At 47.3% G+C, this 20,000-nt stretch overlaps 1 protein-coding gene across 1 annotated transcript in view; it reads right to left on the bottom strand.

Moving 5' to 3' along the window:
* The window catches only part of LOC117801375 (alpha-1B adrenergic receptor-like), a 61,760-nt gene extending 41,776 nt beyond the window's left edge, over positions 1-19,984 (bottom strand). The window contains exons 1-2 of the mRNA XM_034655662.1: positions 18,749-19,984; positions 17,545-17,640 (exon numbers count right to left, since the gene is read on the bottom strand). Of these exons, the coding sequence (XP_034511553.1) occupies positions 17,545-17,640; positions 18,749-19,697 (1,045 nt within the window). The 5' untranslated portion in view covers positions 19,698-19,984. The remainder of the gene's footprint in view (positions 1-17,544; positions 17,641-18,748) is intronic.
* Between the last annotated feature and the right edge of the window lie 16 nt (positions 19,985-20,000).

The raw sequence follows: 20,000 nt of genomic DNA on the forward strand, positions 1-20,000 counted from the left end.
GCCAGCTTCTGTAGGTAGGAACCTGGGCAAGCTGTTTAAGCTCTCTCAGCCGCGATTTTCTCATCTAGAAAAAGGGACACTGGTGTCTTCCTCATATTCCCGTTGTGAAAGTTACAGGCTGCGTGTCAGGCGTCCAGCCCAAGGAAAGTGCCAGTAAGTAGCAGCTCCTCCACTTCTAAACTGATGCGCCGTTGTGGCTATGGTGGGAGGGCCATGCGGAACAGGAAACGGACCTCCAGGAAAGGGGGGGGATCCAGTGTTATTAGGTTCGTGGTTCTTAAACTTGAGCACACACCAGAATCACCTGTTGGGCTCAGGAAACCACCCCCCCCAACCCATCACCTGCAACCCCAGTCTCTGATTCAGTAGGTCTGGGGTGGGGGCCAAGAACTGTCATCTTTAACAAGTTCCTGGGCAATGCTGGTGCTGCTGGACTGGGGACCACACTTGGAAACTCACTGGATAAGGTCGATCATAGTGGGTGCTCTGTGACCCATACAGATGGTCGCTCCAATCCCTGGGATGGCCACGAGCATAATATTCTGAGTCCTCCAGAGTCTGGGATGAAGCAGAGAAGCAGAGCTCTTCCCCTTGTTTTTACCCTGCTTGTGTGTGTGTGTGTGTGTGTGTGTGTGTGTGTGTGCCATTGAGAGCCAGTCCTTGGAAACAAGGGCCAGAAATGTTCACTTAATGATGATGCCTTCTTTATTTTTTGCCATGCCAGTCTCTGAGCCTGCTTAGGTTGAAGGGATATTTGTGGTTTAAATGAACCGATTTTGTGGCGGAATGTGCTGATACAGTTTGTTCTTCACAGAGAGTAAGGAGGGGTTAGGCTCTAAGGAACAACTTTGAATTCATCTATTAGCCTCAAAATTTACATTTAAAAAAAAAGCTTATCACTGGTTTAATAGGACAGATATTCTCAGACATGCAGAAGCAAGGGTGCTTGCCTTCCATCATTCTTTTTACCAACAAGGGTCATCTCACTGGATACCAGTGAGATAATATATGTGAAAGCATCCAGCATAATGTCTTATAAGTAAAAAAAATCTGATTTGCTATGTTCACTATGTTCATTAAACAAATGTTTTTTGAGCCCTTATAAAATGACAGCGTGCTTTTACATGAAGTTTTCTCTACTTCAGCACTACTGACATCCTGGGCCAGACAGTTTTCTGTCCTGTGCAGTGTAGGATGCCTGGCTGTACCCCTGGCCTCTCCCACTAGATGCCAGTAACACACTCTAGTTGTGACCATCAAAAATGTCTCCTGACATTGCCAAATGTCCCATGGGGGGGGCGGGAGGGAGCGGGGAACCGTCGTTGGTAAAGAACTATTGCTTTACATGAGTAATCTTATTCCGTCCTCACAAGGACCCAGTGGAGGATGTGTCATTTGTCCCATTTTAGAGTGGAAAGGAGGAACAGAGAGGTCAAGCAATTTGCCAAAGCCCACACAGCTAGTAAAGGGGCAGGAACAGAATTTGAACTCAGGACTGACATAATCCAAAGCCTCCGTCTTGAAGACTTCCTGTTTCTCAGGGGGCACACTTAAGAAAGCGTGGAGAAGAGAATCTACTTAATCATATACGTGTATTCTGGTGGTTGCTTCTGAGGAGAGAGGTGAACCAGGAGATGAGTTGGGGCTTTTAGATGTGTTTGTGACATTTGATTTCTTAAAAGAAGAAAAAAGATACATAGCCAATTCAGCAACATGTTAACATTTGCTAAATCTGGGTGGAGGAGTCATGGGTGTCTCAAATTATTTTTTGTACTTTTTGGAAGGACTGAGATATCTCATAATTAAGTATCAAAATAATTTTAAAAAGAGCGAAACACGAGTAGAAATGTAAATATCTTCTGATATTTTCTGAGCATGTGACCATCACACTTGGCACTCTATTTACTCAGTTTTTTATTCTTTTCCTCTTTCTTTTTTTTTTTTTTTTAAAGATTTTATTATTTATTCAACAGAGATAGAGACAGCCAGCGAGAGAGGGAACACAAGCAGGGGGAGTGGGAGAGGAAGAAGCAGGCTCATAGCAGAGGAGCCTGACGTGGGGCTCGATCCCATAACGCCGGGATCACGCCCTGAGCCGAAGGCAGACGCTTAACCGCTGTGCCACCCAGGCGCCCCTCTTTTCCTCTTTCTTAACAGAGGGGTCCCCCAGCCTTCTAATGTGAAGGAATCAACTGTATTTTTGTTTCCCCAAAAGGCCTAGCTCCTTTGCAGAATTCGTCATAATCATGACAATATTGACAGGACCTTATTAAATATCTCCTTCAAAGTGGATAGTGTTAGAGCCTTCACATTGAAAGCTGATGTTTATGCAATATTTACTTGTGTTTGGCATCCAGCTGAGTCCTTTTTATCTTTCCTTATTTATTCCTCACTTACAATCCTATGGGTGGATAACTTTGGTCACTTTTTACAGATGAATTAATTGAGGCTTAGAGAGATGAGCCGCAGAGCTGGGACTCCAGACCTGGATTTGTCTGATTTCAATGTCCCTGTTCTTTCTAGTACGATAAGCTGCCACTCAAACAGGAAGTCACAAAGGACCAGGAGACTGTCCCAGAGAAGGGAAGGTGCCAGCCCTCTCCACTGGATGAGGGGGTGAGATGGCAGCAGCAGAAGACAGGTGGCAGGAAAGGTTTTCCTGGTCAGCTTCTGAGGATCCCTAGCTGGTCCCAGGCACCTGGCTTAGCTTCTCCTTGATCTCTGGCCCTGTGGCAGTGGGTCAAAGTTCGTCCCGTCCCTGCCCTGTCCTAGATGCTGGTTCCAACACCTCTAGATTTAGTACAGTCTGAAAATAACCCTGTGTCTCCTTCCAGATCAGCAGTTCAAGGTCAGTATTAAATTTCACCCCTGGCTGACCAGGGCCCATTGACTGCCTCTAGAAAAGCCTCCTATCCCCGCTGAATCTGCTCAACAGGCCATGTCCTTGCTTCTTGAACAGTGCTCAATTCAATTTTCAGTTCATGAGGCTGGCATCTTCCAGAGCCAACTTGAATTTTGCAACTAAAATGTGGTGCATTTGCCACGCTCTGGTCTAAATATAGACTGTCCACTGCATTCCCTGGCTCTGCACGGGCCTCCATGGTGGGGTGGGGCAAGTTCGGGTGGCCAGAGGAATCCTTCCTTATGAACTCATCCTCCAAATGCCTCAAACTCAGCTGTTTTCCTGGAGGGTGGAGGGCAGCATTTCCTTTTATATTGTTATAGTTTTAAAACAGGAGCCCTGGAGCCTCGAACCACTGATGTGGACAGTGGTGGGCCTGGCAGTCTTACGAAAGATCAAATCCGTTTACACACCGTGGGTGACTGCTTTTTGTTCTCATATCCTGGGTAAAATAACACACATTCCAAGGCCGCTGCCTGCTCTGGCTCCCCGGATGGATGGGGTGTTGCATTCCAAGAGGGCAGCTTGCTAGCCCTGAACTTGGGAAGCTGACACCAAATTAGCTGGAAGGATTTGAAGCTTTCAAGCTATCTTATCACCTCTGAGGGGAAGCTGACTTGTCATGCGGATGCCTAAAACTTCTTCACTGGCAATAAGAAGCTATCAATGTAAAAAGTGGTCTCTTTAGCTGTGCTGAAGCACACTTAGTGGGAGTGGAAATTGCTATACCCTTCCCAGAGGGTAATTTGATGATGTATGTTTGATGCCTTTACCTGAATGTACCTTTTTGTTCTAGCCATTCAAAGTGGACTTTATCCTAAGAAAACCCTAAGGGCAGGTGCAAAAAGATCCTAAAGGAAAAACGGATATAGAAGAATATTTGTCACGGCTGAAAACTCAAAATAAAGGTACATTAAGAGAAGATGGATTATTGTAAACACACAAAAAGATGCGGAGCCTCATTTCCCCCAAATTTCCCCTATCAAGGTGGCAGAGATCAGAAAGCTTGATGACACACTGTTGGCGAATGTGTGGGCACTCTCCAATATCAGTTATGGAAATGCAAATTGGTACAATCTCTACGGAGGACGATTTGGCAATATCTATAAAAATGTAAAAATTTCCTCAGAATAATCCACTTCTAGGATTTTGTCTCATAGATGATGTAGAAAATAATGAAGAGTGTACAAGAATATTTACTATAGTGTTGTTTGTGATAACAAAAATTATGAAACAACCTAAATGTCCTTCCACAGAGGCCTACTAGGGCAAAAAAAAAAAAAAAAAAAGCACAATGGAGTACTATGCAGCTTTAAAAAAAAGGATGCGGTTGCTGTACTTATATTGAAGTCGGAAGATCTCCAAGATATGTTATTTAGTGAAAAAAAAGCCAAAGTGCCAAATAGTGTTTTTAGTATGTGATTTCCATGAAAAAGAACATACAAATATATTTCATAGAGTATCTCTGAATGGCTATGCAGGAAATTGACAACAGCTGCCTCCAGCAAGGGGAAGCAGATGGCTGTGGGCCAGCGCAGCGAGAGGGACAGACATACTTCTCACTCTACACTTTGTGACTGTGATACTTTGCATGTGTCTCACCTCCTTACATAAATGGATTGTCATAAGTGGATTGGTTAAATACATTATGGTACTTTCCATTATGGAATGCAATGCAGCATTAAAACACATGAAAAATAAATGGAAAAATGAAAAGATTCAGATTTATTGAAATGGCAAGAAGTCAACACTTGAAGCTTAGTGAAAAAAGCACTAGGTGATCCAATTTGTGTGTACACACACACACACACACACACTCATATGGAAAATTCTGGAAAGTTCCATAGGAAAAATATTAAAACATGATTATATAGAGAAGGATTATGGATGACCTTTGCTTTCTTTTTTATATCTTGCTGTTGTGTCTAAATTATTTTTCACTACCAAGAGTGACAAAATGCTTCTCATTTTGAAAAAACATGTAAAACCAAAAATCAACAAACAACTTGACAACATATTTTTGAACTGGGGCAGTGGGCAGGGCTGTATTCAACAGAGAAAGGGGACAAAGTAATTTTTAAGTGCTCTAGAGCTGATGATCACATAATAGCATGTGTATACACACACACACACACACGCACACACACACACACGTGCGCGCGCGTGGGTGGGGGAGGGGAACAGGGAGAGGGAAAAGGAGAGAAGCAGAGTCCCTGCTGAGGGCGGAGCCCGAGGAGGGGCTTGATCTCACCAATCTGAGATCATGACCTCCGCTGAAATGACGAGAGTAAACACTTGACCAACTGAGACACCCAGGCGCCTGTAAGCTATTTGTTTTAATGACACTTCACGTTTTACTGTATTTTAAATTTCTTATTTATGTAAAATTGAACATAATCAGGCTAAACCTAAAACACCAAACATTCCTTGCCCCGGCAATTCCATTTGTAGGAATTTATCCTGTACATGTGGGTATAGACATATAAGAAAATACGCATTGCAACAGTGTTTGTAGTAGTAAAAGGCCAAACGTAACCTAAATGTCAATAGGGAAACTGGTAAGTACAATTGGATACTCCATAAAATGGATTATGATACAGCCATGAAAAGGAAAGCAGTAACTCTATACATTGACATAGAACTATGTCCGAGACACCCTGTTAAGTGTAAAACAGAACCTTCACTCTCTGATAATTTTTACAAAATGATACCATTTGTAAAGGTAAACAGGGGACGCCTGGGTCGCTCAGTCGGTAAAGTGTCTGCTTTTGGTTCAGGTCATGATTCCAGGGTCCTGGGATCAAGTCCTGCATTGGGCTCCTTGTTCAGCAGGGAGTCTGCTCCCCCCGCTGCTTGCCACTCCCCCTGCTTGTGTGCTCTCCCTCTGACAGATAAATAAATATAATCTTAAAAAAAATTAAAGGTAAGCAGGGTAGAAATGCACATATACACATATACATTCAAATATATGGACATATACACATATACCTATGTATGCTTACAAATAAGTAGACTATTTCTGGAAGCATACACATCCTGGGGTAATAGTGTTTGCTCCTGGAAAAAAGACTGAGGGTCCAGGATATGGGAAGACCTGGGTCTGGTGAGGGCAGACGAATTTTGTTCACTGCTTTTTTTTTTTTTCTTCCTTCTGATTTAAAAGTTTATGCCTTATTTTTTAAAAGGTTTAATTTTTCGTTTTTCAGAGAGAGAGAGAGCACAAGCAGGGGGAGTGGCAGGCAGAGGGAGAAGCAGGCTCCCTGCTGAGCAAGGAGCCCAATGCCGGACTCGATCCCAGGATCCTGGGATCATGATCCTGGGATCATGACCTGAGCCGAAGGCAGACGTTTAACTGACTGAGCCACCCTGGGGGCTCTGTGTTATTTTTTAATAAAGAAGTTAGCTGATAAAAAGTGGCTACAAGTAGTTATGAAAAATAGTTACAAAGCATGATGGCACATTCCAAGTTCCCTGTGGTCTTAAGACCACATTGTTTGGAAGAAAAATGTACAGACAACTTCACATCTGAAGTACATCTTCATAATGTCATGTGTCAGGGCTCTTATTCTGGGGCTGCAGGGTGGGGTCTGTGAACTCGGATGGGAAAAATCACTTCTTTTATTTTTAAACTAACCTTTGGCTGAAAGTTAGCATTTCCTTCAGTAGGAATGTGGGCAGCAAACCACAGTAGAATTAGCAGGATTTGTCACCAATAGAAATCAGATTTATGATATCACAGTACATTTGCTGCAGATATCTTGAAATATTTGCACTTGTCACTACTTCAAAATTATAGTGGTTATTTATTTGACTTGCTGCTAGATCTTGTTTATTTAATACGTTAATAAAGAAGAACATTTTTTATTCTATCATAAATTTGTTTTTTTCAACATTGGAATGACCATTTCAACATAATTGGTTTTCTTCGCAATCCTGTCTCTTATTTCATGTGTCCATGGTAGAAGGGGCTTCCCCAGGTTGCCAAAGGGGCCCAGGGAGCAAGAAAGCCCAAGAACCCTTGTGTTCATGTGACTTCTGAAGGGCTGGGGACAAGAAGTCACAAATGGAGGCAAGGAGGGTGTACTTGGAAGCAGGGAGAGGGGTCCTACCACTTTCTTTTGATGCCAGGGGGCGATTTATGGCCTGAATATATAAATTGGAGATGTAATTTTGTTGTTGTTGTTCCAGTTGGTGGAACTTCCTTCCCCCCACCAGCTGCCTCCCTGGATCTCTGCCCGGCTGTGCTGGTGGTGTGAGCCCTGGGGCCCATGCCTGCGAATGACAGTAAGCCCGGCTTGCCCTTGGTCCCATTTTAACCTCCTTCTGGGGCATAGCCAGGGTGCTGAGCTCAGCCTCTGAGCAATGCACGTCAGCCTGGCAAGAAACTATCTTAAAGAAGAATTTCAAAACTCATGCGAAGCCAAGCCCCAAATGCATCCCGGCTTCAGGGGAGCAAGACGCTGTGAGCAGATACCCCTGGAAAAAGTTAAATGGGGCTCTGCGAGGAATGGTTCCCGTGTGTGTGCTAGAATATTCCGTTTCTGAACCTTTTGGCCTGAAATGTTCCTTGATGCAAACATATAGCACAATTTGTGTGCTCACACTGGAGGGGTGCTTGAGGGTTCCCGGGGGGGGGGCAGATGTGCTGCTGGTGGGTGTGGTCAGATGTATTCTTGACAGAGTCCTGGGAATACAGGCCTGCCAGTGAGCACTCTACCCGGGTTGACTCACGCTCTGTCATGACAGGAGTGGGGGTGATGGATGGAGTGAAGATTCCGTTCCCCCTACAGATATTCCAGCCTTAGGAGTCCTTCAGACACAGCTTACTCTGTCCTCTGTTCCCCGAATCTTATTATTTCAGCCTACCCTTTGTCTTGTCTCTGCATTCCAGAACACACGTCCTTCAGATCACACCACTTCTCTTGGGTGAGATGGATCCATTCCTTCATTTACTAAGTATTTAAGGTCAGGCAGCCACGGTTTCAGACCCTGCCTCCAACACTTGTGTAACCAGGGTAAGTTAGCTGAATGAAGATCTCCACATTTCCAACCAACATTTACAGTGACTCCTCTTGCCCACAAAGAACAGACACGTGAAGTTGCATCTTTCCTCCTGAAATCATTGTTCACTTCATTCTCATTCTTCATCTTTCTCCAGATGGTTGAGGCTGTGGGTGCCAGGTTCTCTCTTCTCCCGCACTGCGGGCTCCCCAGGGATCCGGAGGCACTGTTGCACACTTCTCTGCAAACACTCTTACTCTGGGGTTTCAAAAGGGGAAGCTACTTGTAGCATGCAAAGTTTGCGTGATACATTTATTTTGAGAGTAAGAGGGGTTATTAATTTTTTAAGATTTTATTTTTATTTATTTGACAGAGAGAGAGCACAAGCAGGGGGAGCAGGCAGAGGCAGAGGGAGAAGCAGGCTCACCAAACAGGGAGCCCGATGTGGGGCTCGATCCCAGGACCCCGGGATCATGACCTGAGCCGAAGGCAGACGCTTAACGACTGAGCCCCCCAGGCCCCCCAGGGGTTATGATACTACTACTACTACTAATAATAATAACTATAATCATGTTTTGGTAACAGACATAATGGGGGCGGGGATGTCTGGTCACTTCATTGTAAAGCAACGTGGTATTACCAGAGAAGCAGACCCAGTGAGTCTTTAGAGCTTCGGCAAACCTGCGACATCTCCACTTTTTTGGGAAGTACTTTGATATTAAAGAAATCAAAGTAGTCTTCATGGAATAAACTAGAATGTTGTGGGTCAAAGGCTTCATATGTGTGTGCGTGTGTGTGCATGTATGTATTTTAATTTAGAATTTCAGTTAGAGGCGGGAGAAACGTCCACTGCTCATTACCTTGGGCCTCTCGGAAGGTCTTAACCTGGCCCCGCTATAAAGTCCCCAGAACTGTCTCCTCCTCCACTTCTTCCACGGGGACCGTGTCTCGCCATATCCTCCCAAGAGGTGAGAGGAACTTGACAAGGGCCGCTAAGGTGAGGGAAAATGGGGTCGATTGAACAAGGTCTCCCCCTGGAGTGGGTGGAATGGTAACTTTTAATAAAGAATGGAGATGCTGTCCAACTTTCAAGCTTCCGCCTGTGTCCACTCTGGTCTTCACTTATCCCATCTTTCTTCATTGGCCCCATGACCCGGCCCCTCTTGGTATTTGGTTTTACAAGAAGCAGTCATGACAGTCTCCTCTCAATGTGCCTGTGATCGTTTCTGGGAATGAACGAAGTCATTTAACGCCTCTAAGCCCATTTCCTTATTTATAAAATGGGCAAGACCCTAATACCTGTGTGATGGGAAAATGGTAGATAAAGCCTGGAATGCACTGTATGAATCATAGCTGCAATTGGTATTTTCACTGAGAGTCTATTAGGCACACGTCTTTAGGCGTGGAGGATGAGATGAGTCAAACCTGGACCCTGTCCTCCAGAGGTCCGCAGCCTGACAGTGCTGCCCACGAGCTGCACATCATCCTGATGCCCATGGACAGACGGAGTGGGCATCATGAACACAGGAGAGAGGGAGGGATCACTGCCAGGAAAGGCATGGGAGCCAAGAAAGCTTCTGTGAGAGAGGCGTCCACAGAACCGGGGTTTTACGGGTAGGCAGGATTGGGGTATTCAGAGGGCACAGAAGGAGCATATCTAGTAGAGAAACAGTCTGAGCAAATGCACAGGGGAAGGGAGATGCAAAGTGTAATTCTATCCAACTGATAGTATGCCCCTAATTTTCCTGCTAAACTCACAGTGCTGCTGATGCACTCGTTCAGTTAGCTTCTGTGAGCACCCATGTTAGGCAGAGAGGAAAGATGTGGTCCCTCCTTATAAGACATTCACAGTTTGTGGAGGAGAGAGGTAAGTCGATCAGTCAGTCACCAGGTTGCTAGGGAGAGCCATCCCTGCCGTGCTTGGGTGTAGATGAAGGGCGCCTGCCTAGCCTCAGCCTTCCTTCTTTCTCTCTCTCTCTCTCTCTTTTTAAGATTTACTTATTTATTTTGGGGGGACAGAGAGAGAGAGAGAGAGAAAGAGAAGCAGACTCCCTACTGAGAACAGAGCCCCACATGGGGCTCCATCCCAGGACCCCAAGATCATGACCTGAGCTGAAATCAAATGTTCCTTTGATTGCTTAGCTAATGGAGCCACCTAGGCGTCCCACGGATCCTCTCTTTATGGGAACTCTAAGGCCCTGGGAGGGACCCCAGGAATTTTCCTCATAGTTGTATGATTTTGTAAAGTTTTCAAAAGCAGGATCTATTAAGTGCAATTGATTAGGGTCACTGTCAACTTCCCTCTATCATACTTCCCCTCACATGGGTGTTAGTAAAGGGGCCGTGAGCATTTTTGGAAGCTACTAAGAGTTGAGATATATTTCATTTGGATTCTAGTCAATATATATATGCAATTTGCAGACTTTTCTTTCTGTATAGCTTGGTCATCACTAGCCAGTTACTGCAAGGTGGGAAAATAACTTCTAGAAATACTCTCTTGTTCCTGATGCTGACTCACCTGGACTTGTGACATCAAGAGGTAGGGCCAGAGGCTGAGTCGTGATATGATAAGTCCTGTGGTGCGGGGACCACATGTATCTGGGTGGCACAGGTGAATCACGGTCTGAAATAGATCCAGCCAGAAACCCAACTAAACTGCGAAAAAGTCTTCCAAGTTTTATGTTTTTCTCAAATTTGATTAAAAAAAATCTTTTTGGGGTGCCTGGGTGGCGCAGTTGTTAAGCGTCTGCCTTTGGCTCAGGGCGTGATCCCAGCGTTCTGGGATCGAGCCCCACGTCAGGCTCTTCTGCTGGGAGCCTGCTTCTTCCTCTCTCACTCCCCCTGCTTGTGTTCCTTCTCTGGCTGACTGTCTCTCTCTGTTAAATTAAAAAAAAAATCTTTTTAAAAAAAAATTTACTTATTTGAGAGAGGGAGAACACTAGGGGGAGCACAGGGAGAGGGATAAGCAGACTCCGTGTTGAGCGTGGAGCCTGACGTAGGCCTCAATCTCCTGACCCCAAGGCCATGACCTGAGCTGAAATCAAGAGTCAGATGCTTAACCACGGAGCCACCCAGGTGCCCCCAAATTCTATAAAAGTCTTAAAAAAGTATGTGAAATCATCAATCATAAGTTGAGAGGCTGCAGAATGTCAGAAGTATCCATAATAAAAGAGAAATTTTGAGTTACCTTGCTAGGGGAAAGACCCAATTATTTTTGTATTTCTTTATGTTCTCACCAGGACATGATGCCTCTCGGTCACTGAACGATAGGCTGCCACTTGCCCTTCCTTTCCTCCTTCTCTGACTAGACTCTGGTTTCCCCCAACTCCTTCTCAGGGTTCCATAAATTGCAGCTCAGAGCTCCACACTTAGGGTACTGCCAGTGATAACCCTTGAGCACGATTTGATTGCCCAGATGCGAATCCAGGTTTTATCCCTCATCAGCTGGGTGGCCTGAGGCAAATCACTCAACCTCTCTGAGCTTCCGGTTCCCTTTTCTGTAAAATGGGGACAATAACAGTGCGTACTTCGTAAGCCTTTGGAGAGGAGTCAACGAGAGAACGTACAGACGCATCCCCCAGCCCTGGGTAGCACAGTGAGCCTGGCTCACAGCAAGACCTCATAAATGGGATCTATTAGTATTATTACTATCAGACATGGTCTGGGAGCACAGTGATTGCGGAAACATCCTGCAGATACCGGAGAAAGCAATTTCCCAGTGTGGCCCAGCAGCCATCAGTTATTTTTATGAGCCGCACACACACACTCAGGTGAAGGCATTTCCTGCATTACACATCGGAACAGGCCCATCTGTGACGGCACTGCAGCTACACCCACACCCGTCGGCATTTCTGTGGCCTGTTTTGCCCCAGCAGGATTCAGTGCCTCCACAAATGCCCCCCGCACCCTGTCGTACCCTTCACACATCATCCCTCCCCCTCCTGCCCTTCTGCCCCAGTCCTTTGAATGTCACTGCAAAGCGGAGGCTAACTCATTATTTATCCCCTCCCTCCCTTGCGCCCTCCTTCCCTCCTTTACTTCTTGCTTTCTCTCCCAAATATTTATTGTGTCTCACCACCGTGGTATCTTCTATAATGCCAGGACTTTAGGAGACTCACGGCAAAATTTTCAAAAACATTTTTGGTGGGGATATACATAGGGCTACAACTTGTTATTCTGCCAAGTAGGACATTAAACACATATGTACACACAGGACTATTATCACTACGTATTACCATCATTCCATCAAAGAAATGCTATTTCAGTGTCCCAAAATAGAAAGGACATAGTCTTTAGATTAAAAGGACAGTCATTTATATAGAATACATTTGGAAAAACAGACTTTTTCTCATTTTTTCCTCATTTGGTCACGAGCCAGTAAAAATGTTAGGCCCATGGGTACCAGACCCCAGACAAATGTTCAGAAAGCCCTGCAGTAACAACAGGGATGACATAACAAATGCTTACTGAATGCAGAATGTGGAGTCTGATAGACTCTACCATTTACTAGCTGTGTGACCTTGGGCCAGTTACCAAAGCTCTCTGAACTCTTGCTCCCACACCTATAAACACAGGGATGATGACGCTTGCTCTGCAGAGGGGTTTGTGAGGATTATGTGCAATACGTGGCATTCAGTGGTGAGCAGTGGACCCCGTACATTGAAGAGCGGCTTCTACGGTGCTCATTCTCTTCCTCTTCTCCGGGGAAGCTCTAGTTGAAAGAATTCACCTTCCTGCCAGGGTTTTCTGCCTTCCTCCACGTGGACCAGCCCAAGGGACTGGGAAGGATTGGAGATGCTTCTGGCCGCACTAGGGGAAGCATAAGCAAGTTTTCTTGGCTCTCCTTGGGGTGTTCATTCCAGGGGTTCCCAGGCATGGGGAGGGCTGGGGCTAGGCTGGCAGCATAAGAATCACCGGGGAACTTGTTAAAAATCAGGGTTCTCCACCCCCTCATGAGAAATTCTGATTCAATAGGTCTGTGGTGGAGCCCAAGCATCTATGCTTTTGGGAAAGCCCTCTGCCAGAAAGTTCTGATGAATAGCTGGGCAGTTGTTGGTCACGGTACCCAGCGTTTGGGTTGGGACATCCTGTCTACTCATCAGAGTGTCTGGCAGACCACTGCTAGCATGCTGTCCTATGAACCCTGATGAATGGGGTCTGAGGAAGGTCCTGGGAGGAATCCTCTTGGCTGTGTTTTGCTGGTATCTCAACGAATGATACCTGCATCACCCAGAAACTTCAGAGTTATTTCAGACACATTTCTTGTTCTCACCAACCCTCCTAAATCATATAACCAACCCATCCCCAAGTCCTTGAATCTGTCCGTTTCTCTCTGCCTTCAGCGCCCCCAGCCGAGTCTAAATTACCATCAGCTCTTCCTGGGCGTGTGGCCTCCTAACTGCCGTGTCTCGGACTCCTGCTCCACACGGAGGCCTGATTCATCGTTTCAAGACGAAACTCAGATGGTATCTCTCGTCTGCTTCAGATGCTTCAGTAGTGGCCAGTGTAGCTTAAGATAAAATCTTAAGTCCTCGATGTGGCCTAAAATCCTTGCATGGCCTGGCCTCTGCCCACACCTGCAGCCTTGACCTGCACCTGGCCTCCCCTACCCTCCAGCCTTGCTACTTCTCCACCAGCTCCTGCCTCAGGACTCTCGGGCAGGCCCTTCCTTCTGTCCGGACCGTCTCCTACCGACCGCCTTCCCCAAGTTAACTCCTCCACGGCATGTCACTCAGGGACCCCTGTGATATGCTGACTCTTGTTATTTACTTCTAATGGCATCTCACCCCTTTACTTTCGGGTCACTTGTTACAATTTGGGTCGTGTTTATTCGCGTGCATGTGTTTTTCAAATGATCTGTTTCCCACTAGAACTAAATCTTACGGAGACATGGAACACAGCTGTTTTGCTCACCACTGTATCTCCGGCACAATGTCTGGACATAGTAGGCGTCCAATAAATACATACTTATTCAATGAATGAATGAGTGAATGAATGATTCAAGATGTAGAGCTAGATTCTCAGATGCAGGACAGGGTTCCACTTTTTCCTCTGGCTGGGGTGATAGAAGGCCCAGCGTCGAGAGACCCACATCCTACACAGTGCCGGAGGTGTGGAGCAAATCTAGCCCTGAGCCAGAATGCGGATGACCTTCCCTGACATCTTCTGGGTGAGTCTTTTTGCAGGGGTAAGTGGGAAGTGGAAGAAAGACAGGGCTTTGTTAACAGAAGTACAATACCCAGCTTTTGACAAGGTGGCTCTGGAGTTTTGGAGCACATTTGCTACGAGAGCAGATTGGGACCGGGGAGCAAGAAGGCCAGACATCTAGCTGCAGTCAGTGGAACAGGTATGTGCCTGTTCTGACAGACTGGGATTCAGCCCTTGGCTCTATCATTTACTTGCTGTGTGACCTGGGGCAAGAAGACTAACCTCTCTGAGCTCCTGCATATCCATCTTTAGAGGGGGAGCAATTACTCTCCCCTTTCAGGGTAGCTGTGAGGATTAATGAAATAATGTCTGAAGAGCCTAGAAGAATGTCTGGCACATAGTACCTGCTTCGTAAAAATACGATCTCGCGAGGCTGTAAACATCCTGGAGGCAGAGGCCATGTAGCACGTAGTAGGTGTGTCAGGAAGTCTTTATTAATGATTTCATAAAAGGTTCTTTTCTTTCCTTCAGAAGGACTTTCCTTTTCCAGGAAGGATTCCCTGTGTATAAAAATTTCTCCCTCACTCAAACCAATTGTTTTCTTTGTGAGCACCTCAAATCCCCATGTTTCAAAACCTCAGAGCTGAAGGGTTAGTGTGTATATTTGTGGGGGTGGCCCTGTCCTGAGTCATCTCTGAGACAGGAATTCATCAGCCCCAATTTGAATGAGAGGACTAGAGAAACAAATCAATGGAGAGAGGGATTCCTGTTTGGTCCCAGTACTATGAGAACACAACTGTTTCTTTGAAATTGACCTTCATTTATTTGGAGGGGAAAGCAGTTAGTTCAATAATGGCTTCCTGGTGCCTTTCAGCATTTTAAAAGACGGAAGAAAGATCTGGAGCGAGGCAAGGTTCCAGTGTTTTCTAAACAACGCACTAAACCCAGCTACCAGTTGGCTGCCCAGCACTTCCTGCTACCCCCTACCCCCCCAATCTATCCCTGCAATACGATGCACATCCCTCAGTAGCCCAGCCACTCCTTGAGACCCTGACCAGGTCTTCCCCAGGTGGGCGGGAGCTAGCCTTCACTCCAATGCCTGGCAGCTGAAGATTCCTTGGACATCTTGCATATGGCCCGTTGAGTAGAAATGCTGCTGTATTATATTCCAATTATTTCCTGTCCCTCCATGGCCCAATTCCAGGGGCTGAATAAAGAGGTCCTTGTTTGGTGGAGTCCATCCCTGCTCCTGAGTAAGTGAGAGCTGGTCCCTGGCCCAACTTGGTCTGAAGCCACAGGGGAAGGGTGGGGAGGAGGTAGGGAGGGTGTTACAGGTGGGGAGATCTCCACAGGAGATGAGGGGCCCAGCCCCGCAGGCAGCCCAACCCTGCTCCCCAAAAATAAAAATAAGGGAGGAAGGAAAACAAATGGGGCCTCTGACCAGGACCCTGCAGAGGGCCTGGCTATTTTCCCTCCTTCCCAGGAGGGATCCCAACCCTCCTCTCCCACAGAGAAGACAAACACAGCTATGGAAATCTCATGCCATCTAGGCACCTGCAAGTCTGTGGCTAATTGGAAGTTCCTCCTACCTGCACTTCCCTGTTTGCCAATGACTGTCTCCCCCTAGATCTGCTTTCTCTCCTTGCGAGCGAAAAGCATTTCATGGAAAATTTCGAATTTGGAACCTTGTTCAGATTCCAAAAGACTTAACTGTTCTACTCACGCTCCTGCTGTTTGCGTGTTATTCGAACTCAGGGGAAGTAGAAACCCACATCCCCGTTTTGCTGGGATGGTCTCCCTAAATTATCAAGAACATGCTAATTGAGCACCTTCTCTGTTTGAAACTCTTGAGTACCTTTCAAAGTCCATCCCAAACCCAAGGCCTGGAGTCCATATTTCTTACCTGCCAAGGCTTGGGTAGCCAAGGGAGAGGATGCAGGCAGAGTAGCTTAGGGACAGCACCTCGGGAGATCTCCAGGAGACAGTGGCAGGGGGGTTGAGAAAGGTTTCATGGCAAGGAGAGGAGAAACAAGCTCTGAGAGCAGGCCATGGAAACCAAGGACCTGAGATGTTAGGGGGTTACGGTCTCAGAAAGTCATGAACAGAAAGGGAGGAAAAGTGGAGCTAGGGTGAGAGAGAAGAAACCGAGGGTGAGTTTGAAGAGCGGGACCCACAGAGGAGCCACATCATCCTGTACCACCACGTGCCTAGGGAAGGGCTAAGCTCTGCAGCATTTAAAACGTTGGTGTCCAGAAGGCTGGAGCCCGAAGGGAGCCGAGAGGTCCTCTGGCCGGTGATTCTCAAAGCCTGGTCTGTGGACCACCTCTTCAGACTACCTGGTGGGCTGGTTAAACATGAGGATTCCTGGGACCCATCCGATTTACCGAATCTGTGGATTATGTCTAAGAAGCTGAATGTTTCTCAAGTTTCACAGATGATTCTGATCTTTATTAAAGTTTGAGAGCCCTTGATTTAGTCCAACCCCCTTGTTCCCTGGAAGTGAGCTCTGAAGTCCAGAAGGGTAAAGCAATGCACCTGGGGTAACAGAGCTGATTGATGGCAAAGCTCACATGAGAACTCTATTGCATTTGAACCCCCAGGGCAGTGCTCTTTCCATTTCAGCATGTAGGTGCCTCTTCACCTATATGGACCTGTTTCCATTGCCCCCTAAAATGAAAGCTTGCACCTTTGATCCATTCCCTGCATCCTGTTGGGCCTTCTCCTCCCTGAGGATGCTCTGGTCATAGCCTCTGCAGGCTGAGGGGCAGAGGCAGAAGGAAGAAAGGAGAAAGACTCAGTTCTGAGCTTTTAATAACGGGTGTGGGATTGGCCAGTGAGTAGAGAAGGAGAAACCCAGTTATGGCTGAGGGGCGGTTGGGATTTGGTTTGTAGTATGAAGCTAACTTTCATTGAGCTTTTGCTCTGCACCAGACACGGCATTAAGTCCTTTCCATGCATTCATGCAAACCCTATGGAGCAAATAGTAATTAGCCTTAGTTTGCAGATGGAGAAACTGAGGTTCATAGACAGTGGTCATTTGCCCAAGGTCCATAGCTAATGCATGACCAAGACCAAATCACTTTGACATACAACCATGATCTTTATATAGCCCAAAGCAGTGTGAACTGTTACCCACTTTAACCCAACAAGCCTGCAAAAGGACCCTAAGACCTTGGGAAAAAAAGAAAGCTTCTCTGCAGTGAGATGTGACCACTCTTGGGGGGGGGGTATAGCTTCAAACGCTTCCCACATAACACACTAAAAATATTTCCAAAAGGCATTAACTTGCAAGCCTGCCTCAGAAATGACAACATGGAGAGTAGGTTAAACACCTTTTTTCTTTATCTTTTTAAAATGGAAATTCCTGATGTCAATTTGCTTTCTTTCCATTTACCCTTTTCTGGTGAAAGCAGTGTGTCTACAGAATTTTAGTTATTTGAGGGATTTGGTTATGTTCGGTTCTAACAGAGCCCCGGGTGTGATTGCAGGCTTACATGGTCCATGGCATGTAGCAGCCGTTACCTCTTCCGATATCATGGCACATGACTTTGCAATGATCACCTCCCTCCATTCATTTTCTGGAGTGTCCCCTGGGATGGGAGAGGAAACCACAGCAGATCAGTGCCTTAGAGAAGGGACGAATGTTTCCCAAGCCATGTGGACAGCATGTCACGGTACTCTCCTCTAGCTTTACCTCCTAACCAGACCTCGTCTTCTTAGGAAAAATCAGGAAGCTTTTTGAACAACTTAGTAAGACCACGAAACAAAAGAAGATGGACATATTTGTATAGGAGAGGAAGAACTCAATTTCATCCCGCAGGCTTTGGTGTCTGGCAGCCTTCAGGTGAGGGGCCACTGTCATTTAAATCTGGGTATTCCATGAATCACCAGAGTTAGGAACATTTTCCGGTAAGAATTGAAAACACGTGACCCTCTGTCTTCGTTCTCTTTCAAATCTCAAGCTTTAGATAACTCAAAGGCTGATCGGGGCCGTGCGGCTGTTACAATGTTCGTATTAACTCCTAACGAAGGGAGTGCATTGAGGTGAGAGCAAGCAGTGAAGGAAGGAGGGGAGAACGCAGCCTCTGCAAAGCTCATGGGGAGCGTGGGTCTCTGCAAGAGCCCTGGAAATGCTGAATGAAAACTGCCTTTCTGCGTACGAGCTGCCTGCCTGCTTCCCGAATGCCGCGTCTGCGGTAACTACAAACTACTTTGTATGCTGCATTAGTGACGCTGCCTTAGCCGGCACATCGTTACTACCGAGATAACGCTGGTGTGATGTTCACATCCAGTGTCCTTTTTAATTATTAAACTGACGCTGCTGAATGAGTCATTCCACATACCAGATTTTCCTCCTGTGGTTCTATTTCAAGTGCCTAGCACCTTACTTCGTGTGTTCCACTAACACCTGAGTGGGTTCTTAGCCAGCTAGCCAGCCTGCAAAGCCTTTGCAGAACAAACAGTATTCTCCCATCTCCAAACACACACAGACCGCATAAAACACAAAACCGACAGAAAACTTTACAGTAGGGTCATCAGCAAACCCGAGATCTGAAAACACCCAGTTCCCCTCCGCCAGTCCCCAACTTACCAAGCGGCAGAGCGATGAAGAACGGTAGCCAGCACAGGATGAACATACCGACCANCAAACCCGAGATCTGAAAACACCCAGTTCCCCTCCGCCAGTCCCCAACTTACCAAGCGGCAGAGCGATGAAGAACGGTAGCCAGCACAGGATGAACATACCGACCACAATGCCCAAGGTCTTGGCCGCTTTCTTTTCCCTGGAGAACTTAAAAAGTTTGACAGCTATGGAACTCCTGGGGTTGTGGCCCTTGGCCTTGGTACTGCTGAGGGTGTCCTCATGAAAGTTCTTGGAGTGGATCCTCAGAGTCAGCTCCTTGGAGTTGGACATCTCTTTCATGACTCCGGCCTCCAGGTTCTTGGTGGTCCTCTTGGCAACGATGTAAACGCGACAGTACATGACCAGAATGACCGCCAGAGGGATGTAGAAGGAGCCCAGGGAAGAGAAGAGGGCATAGAAGGGTTCTTCAGTGACCCCACATTCCTTGTCATCGTTGGGCGCCGGCTCCTTCCACCCGAGGAGAGGTCCGATGGAGATGACCGTGGACAAGACCCAGACACTGAGGAGCGCCAAGATGGCCTTCCTCCGGGTGACCAGCGTGGGGTATTGCAGAGAGTAGCGCACCCCAATGTAGCGATCGATGGAGATGGCGCACAGGCTCAGAATGGAGGCCGTGCAGCACAGGACGTCCACGGCGGCCCAGATGTCACAGAAGATGCGTCCCAGCACCCAGTAGCCGAGCACCTCCAGGGCGGCCGAGAAGGGCAGCACGGTGAAGCTCAGCAGCAGGTCGGCAATGGCCAGGTTGACGATGAAGTAGTTGGTGGGCGTCCGCAGGTGACGGTTGCAGGCCACCGACAAGATGACGACGATGTTGCCCACGATGGCAAAGAGGATGAAGGCGCCCAGCACCAGGCCCACGGAGATGGCCCTGGTGATGTCCAGCTGGGGCAGTGTGGAGTTGCTTGAGGTCTGGTTGGGGCCGGTGAAGTTGGCATTTTTCAACTCTCCCCAGTGGGCAGGTGCTGATGTGTTGTGGCCGGCGTCCAGGTCGGGATTCATTTTAGAGTCGGCCCTCCATAGCCTGGGCTGAGCGGGCTGGAAGGGCTGCGGCCAAGCGCCTCAGCTGCCCTGCAACTTTGCCTCGCCCGCGGTCTTCTTCCCAGAGGCGCCCTCCCGGCGCGGACTCATCTCCCCCGGGCAGCCCAGCCCGGCGGCGCGTCTCCTGCCTGCCTGCACCGAGCCGCCCGCTCGCCGGCTGTCAGAGGGAGGCGGCGGAGCGAGGGGCCGAGGCGGCGGCTCCAAGTTTAATGGTCCACGTCAGGCGCGCCGGGCCGGGCGGGCGGGGAGCGGCGGGGGAGGGGC

The sequence above is a fragment of the Ailuropoda melanoleuca genome, chromosome 3, assembly GCF_002007445.2.
Source record: "Ailuropoda melanoleuca isolate Jingjing chromosome 3, ASM200744v2, whole genome shotgun sequence".
Taxonomy (NCBI): domain Eukaryota; kingdom Metazoa; phylum Chordata; class Mammalia; order Carnivora; family Ursidae; genus Ailuropoda; species Ailuropoda melanoleuca.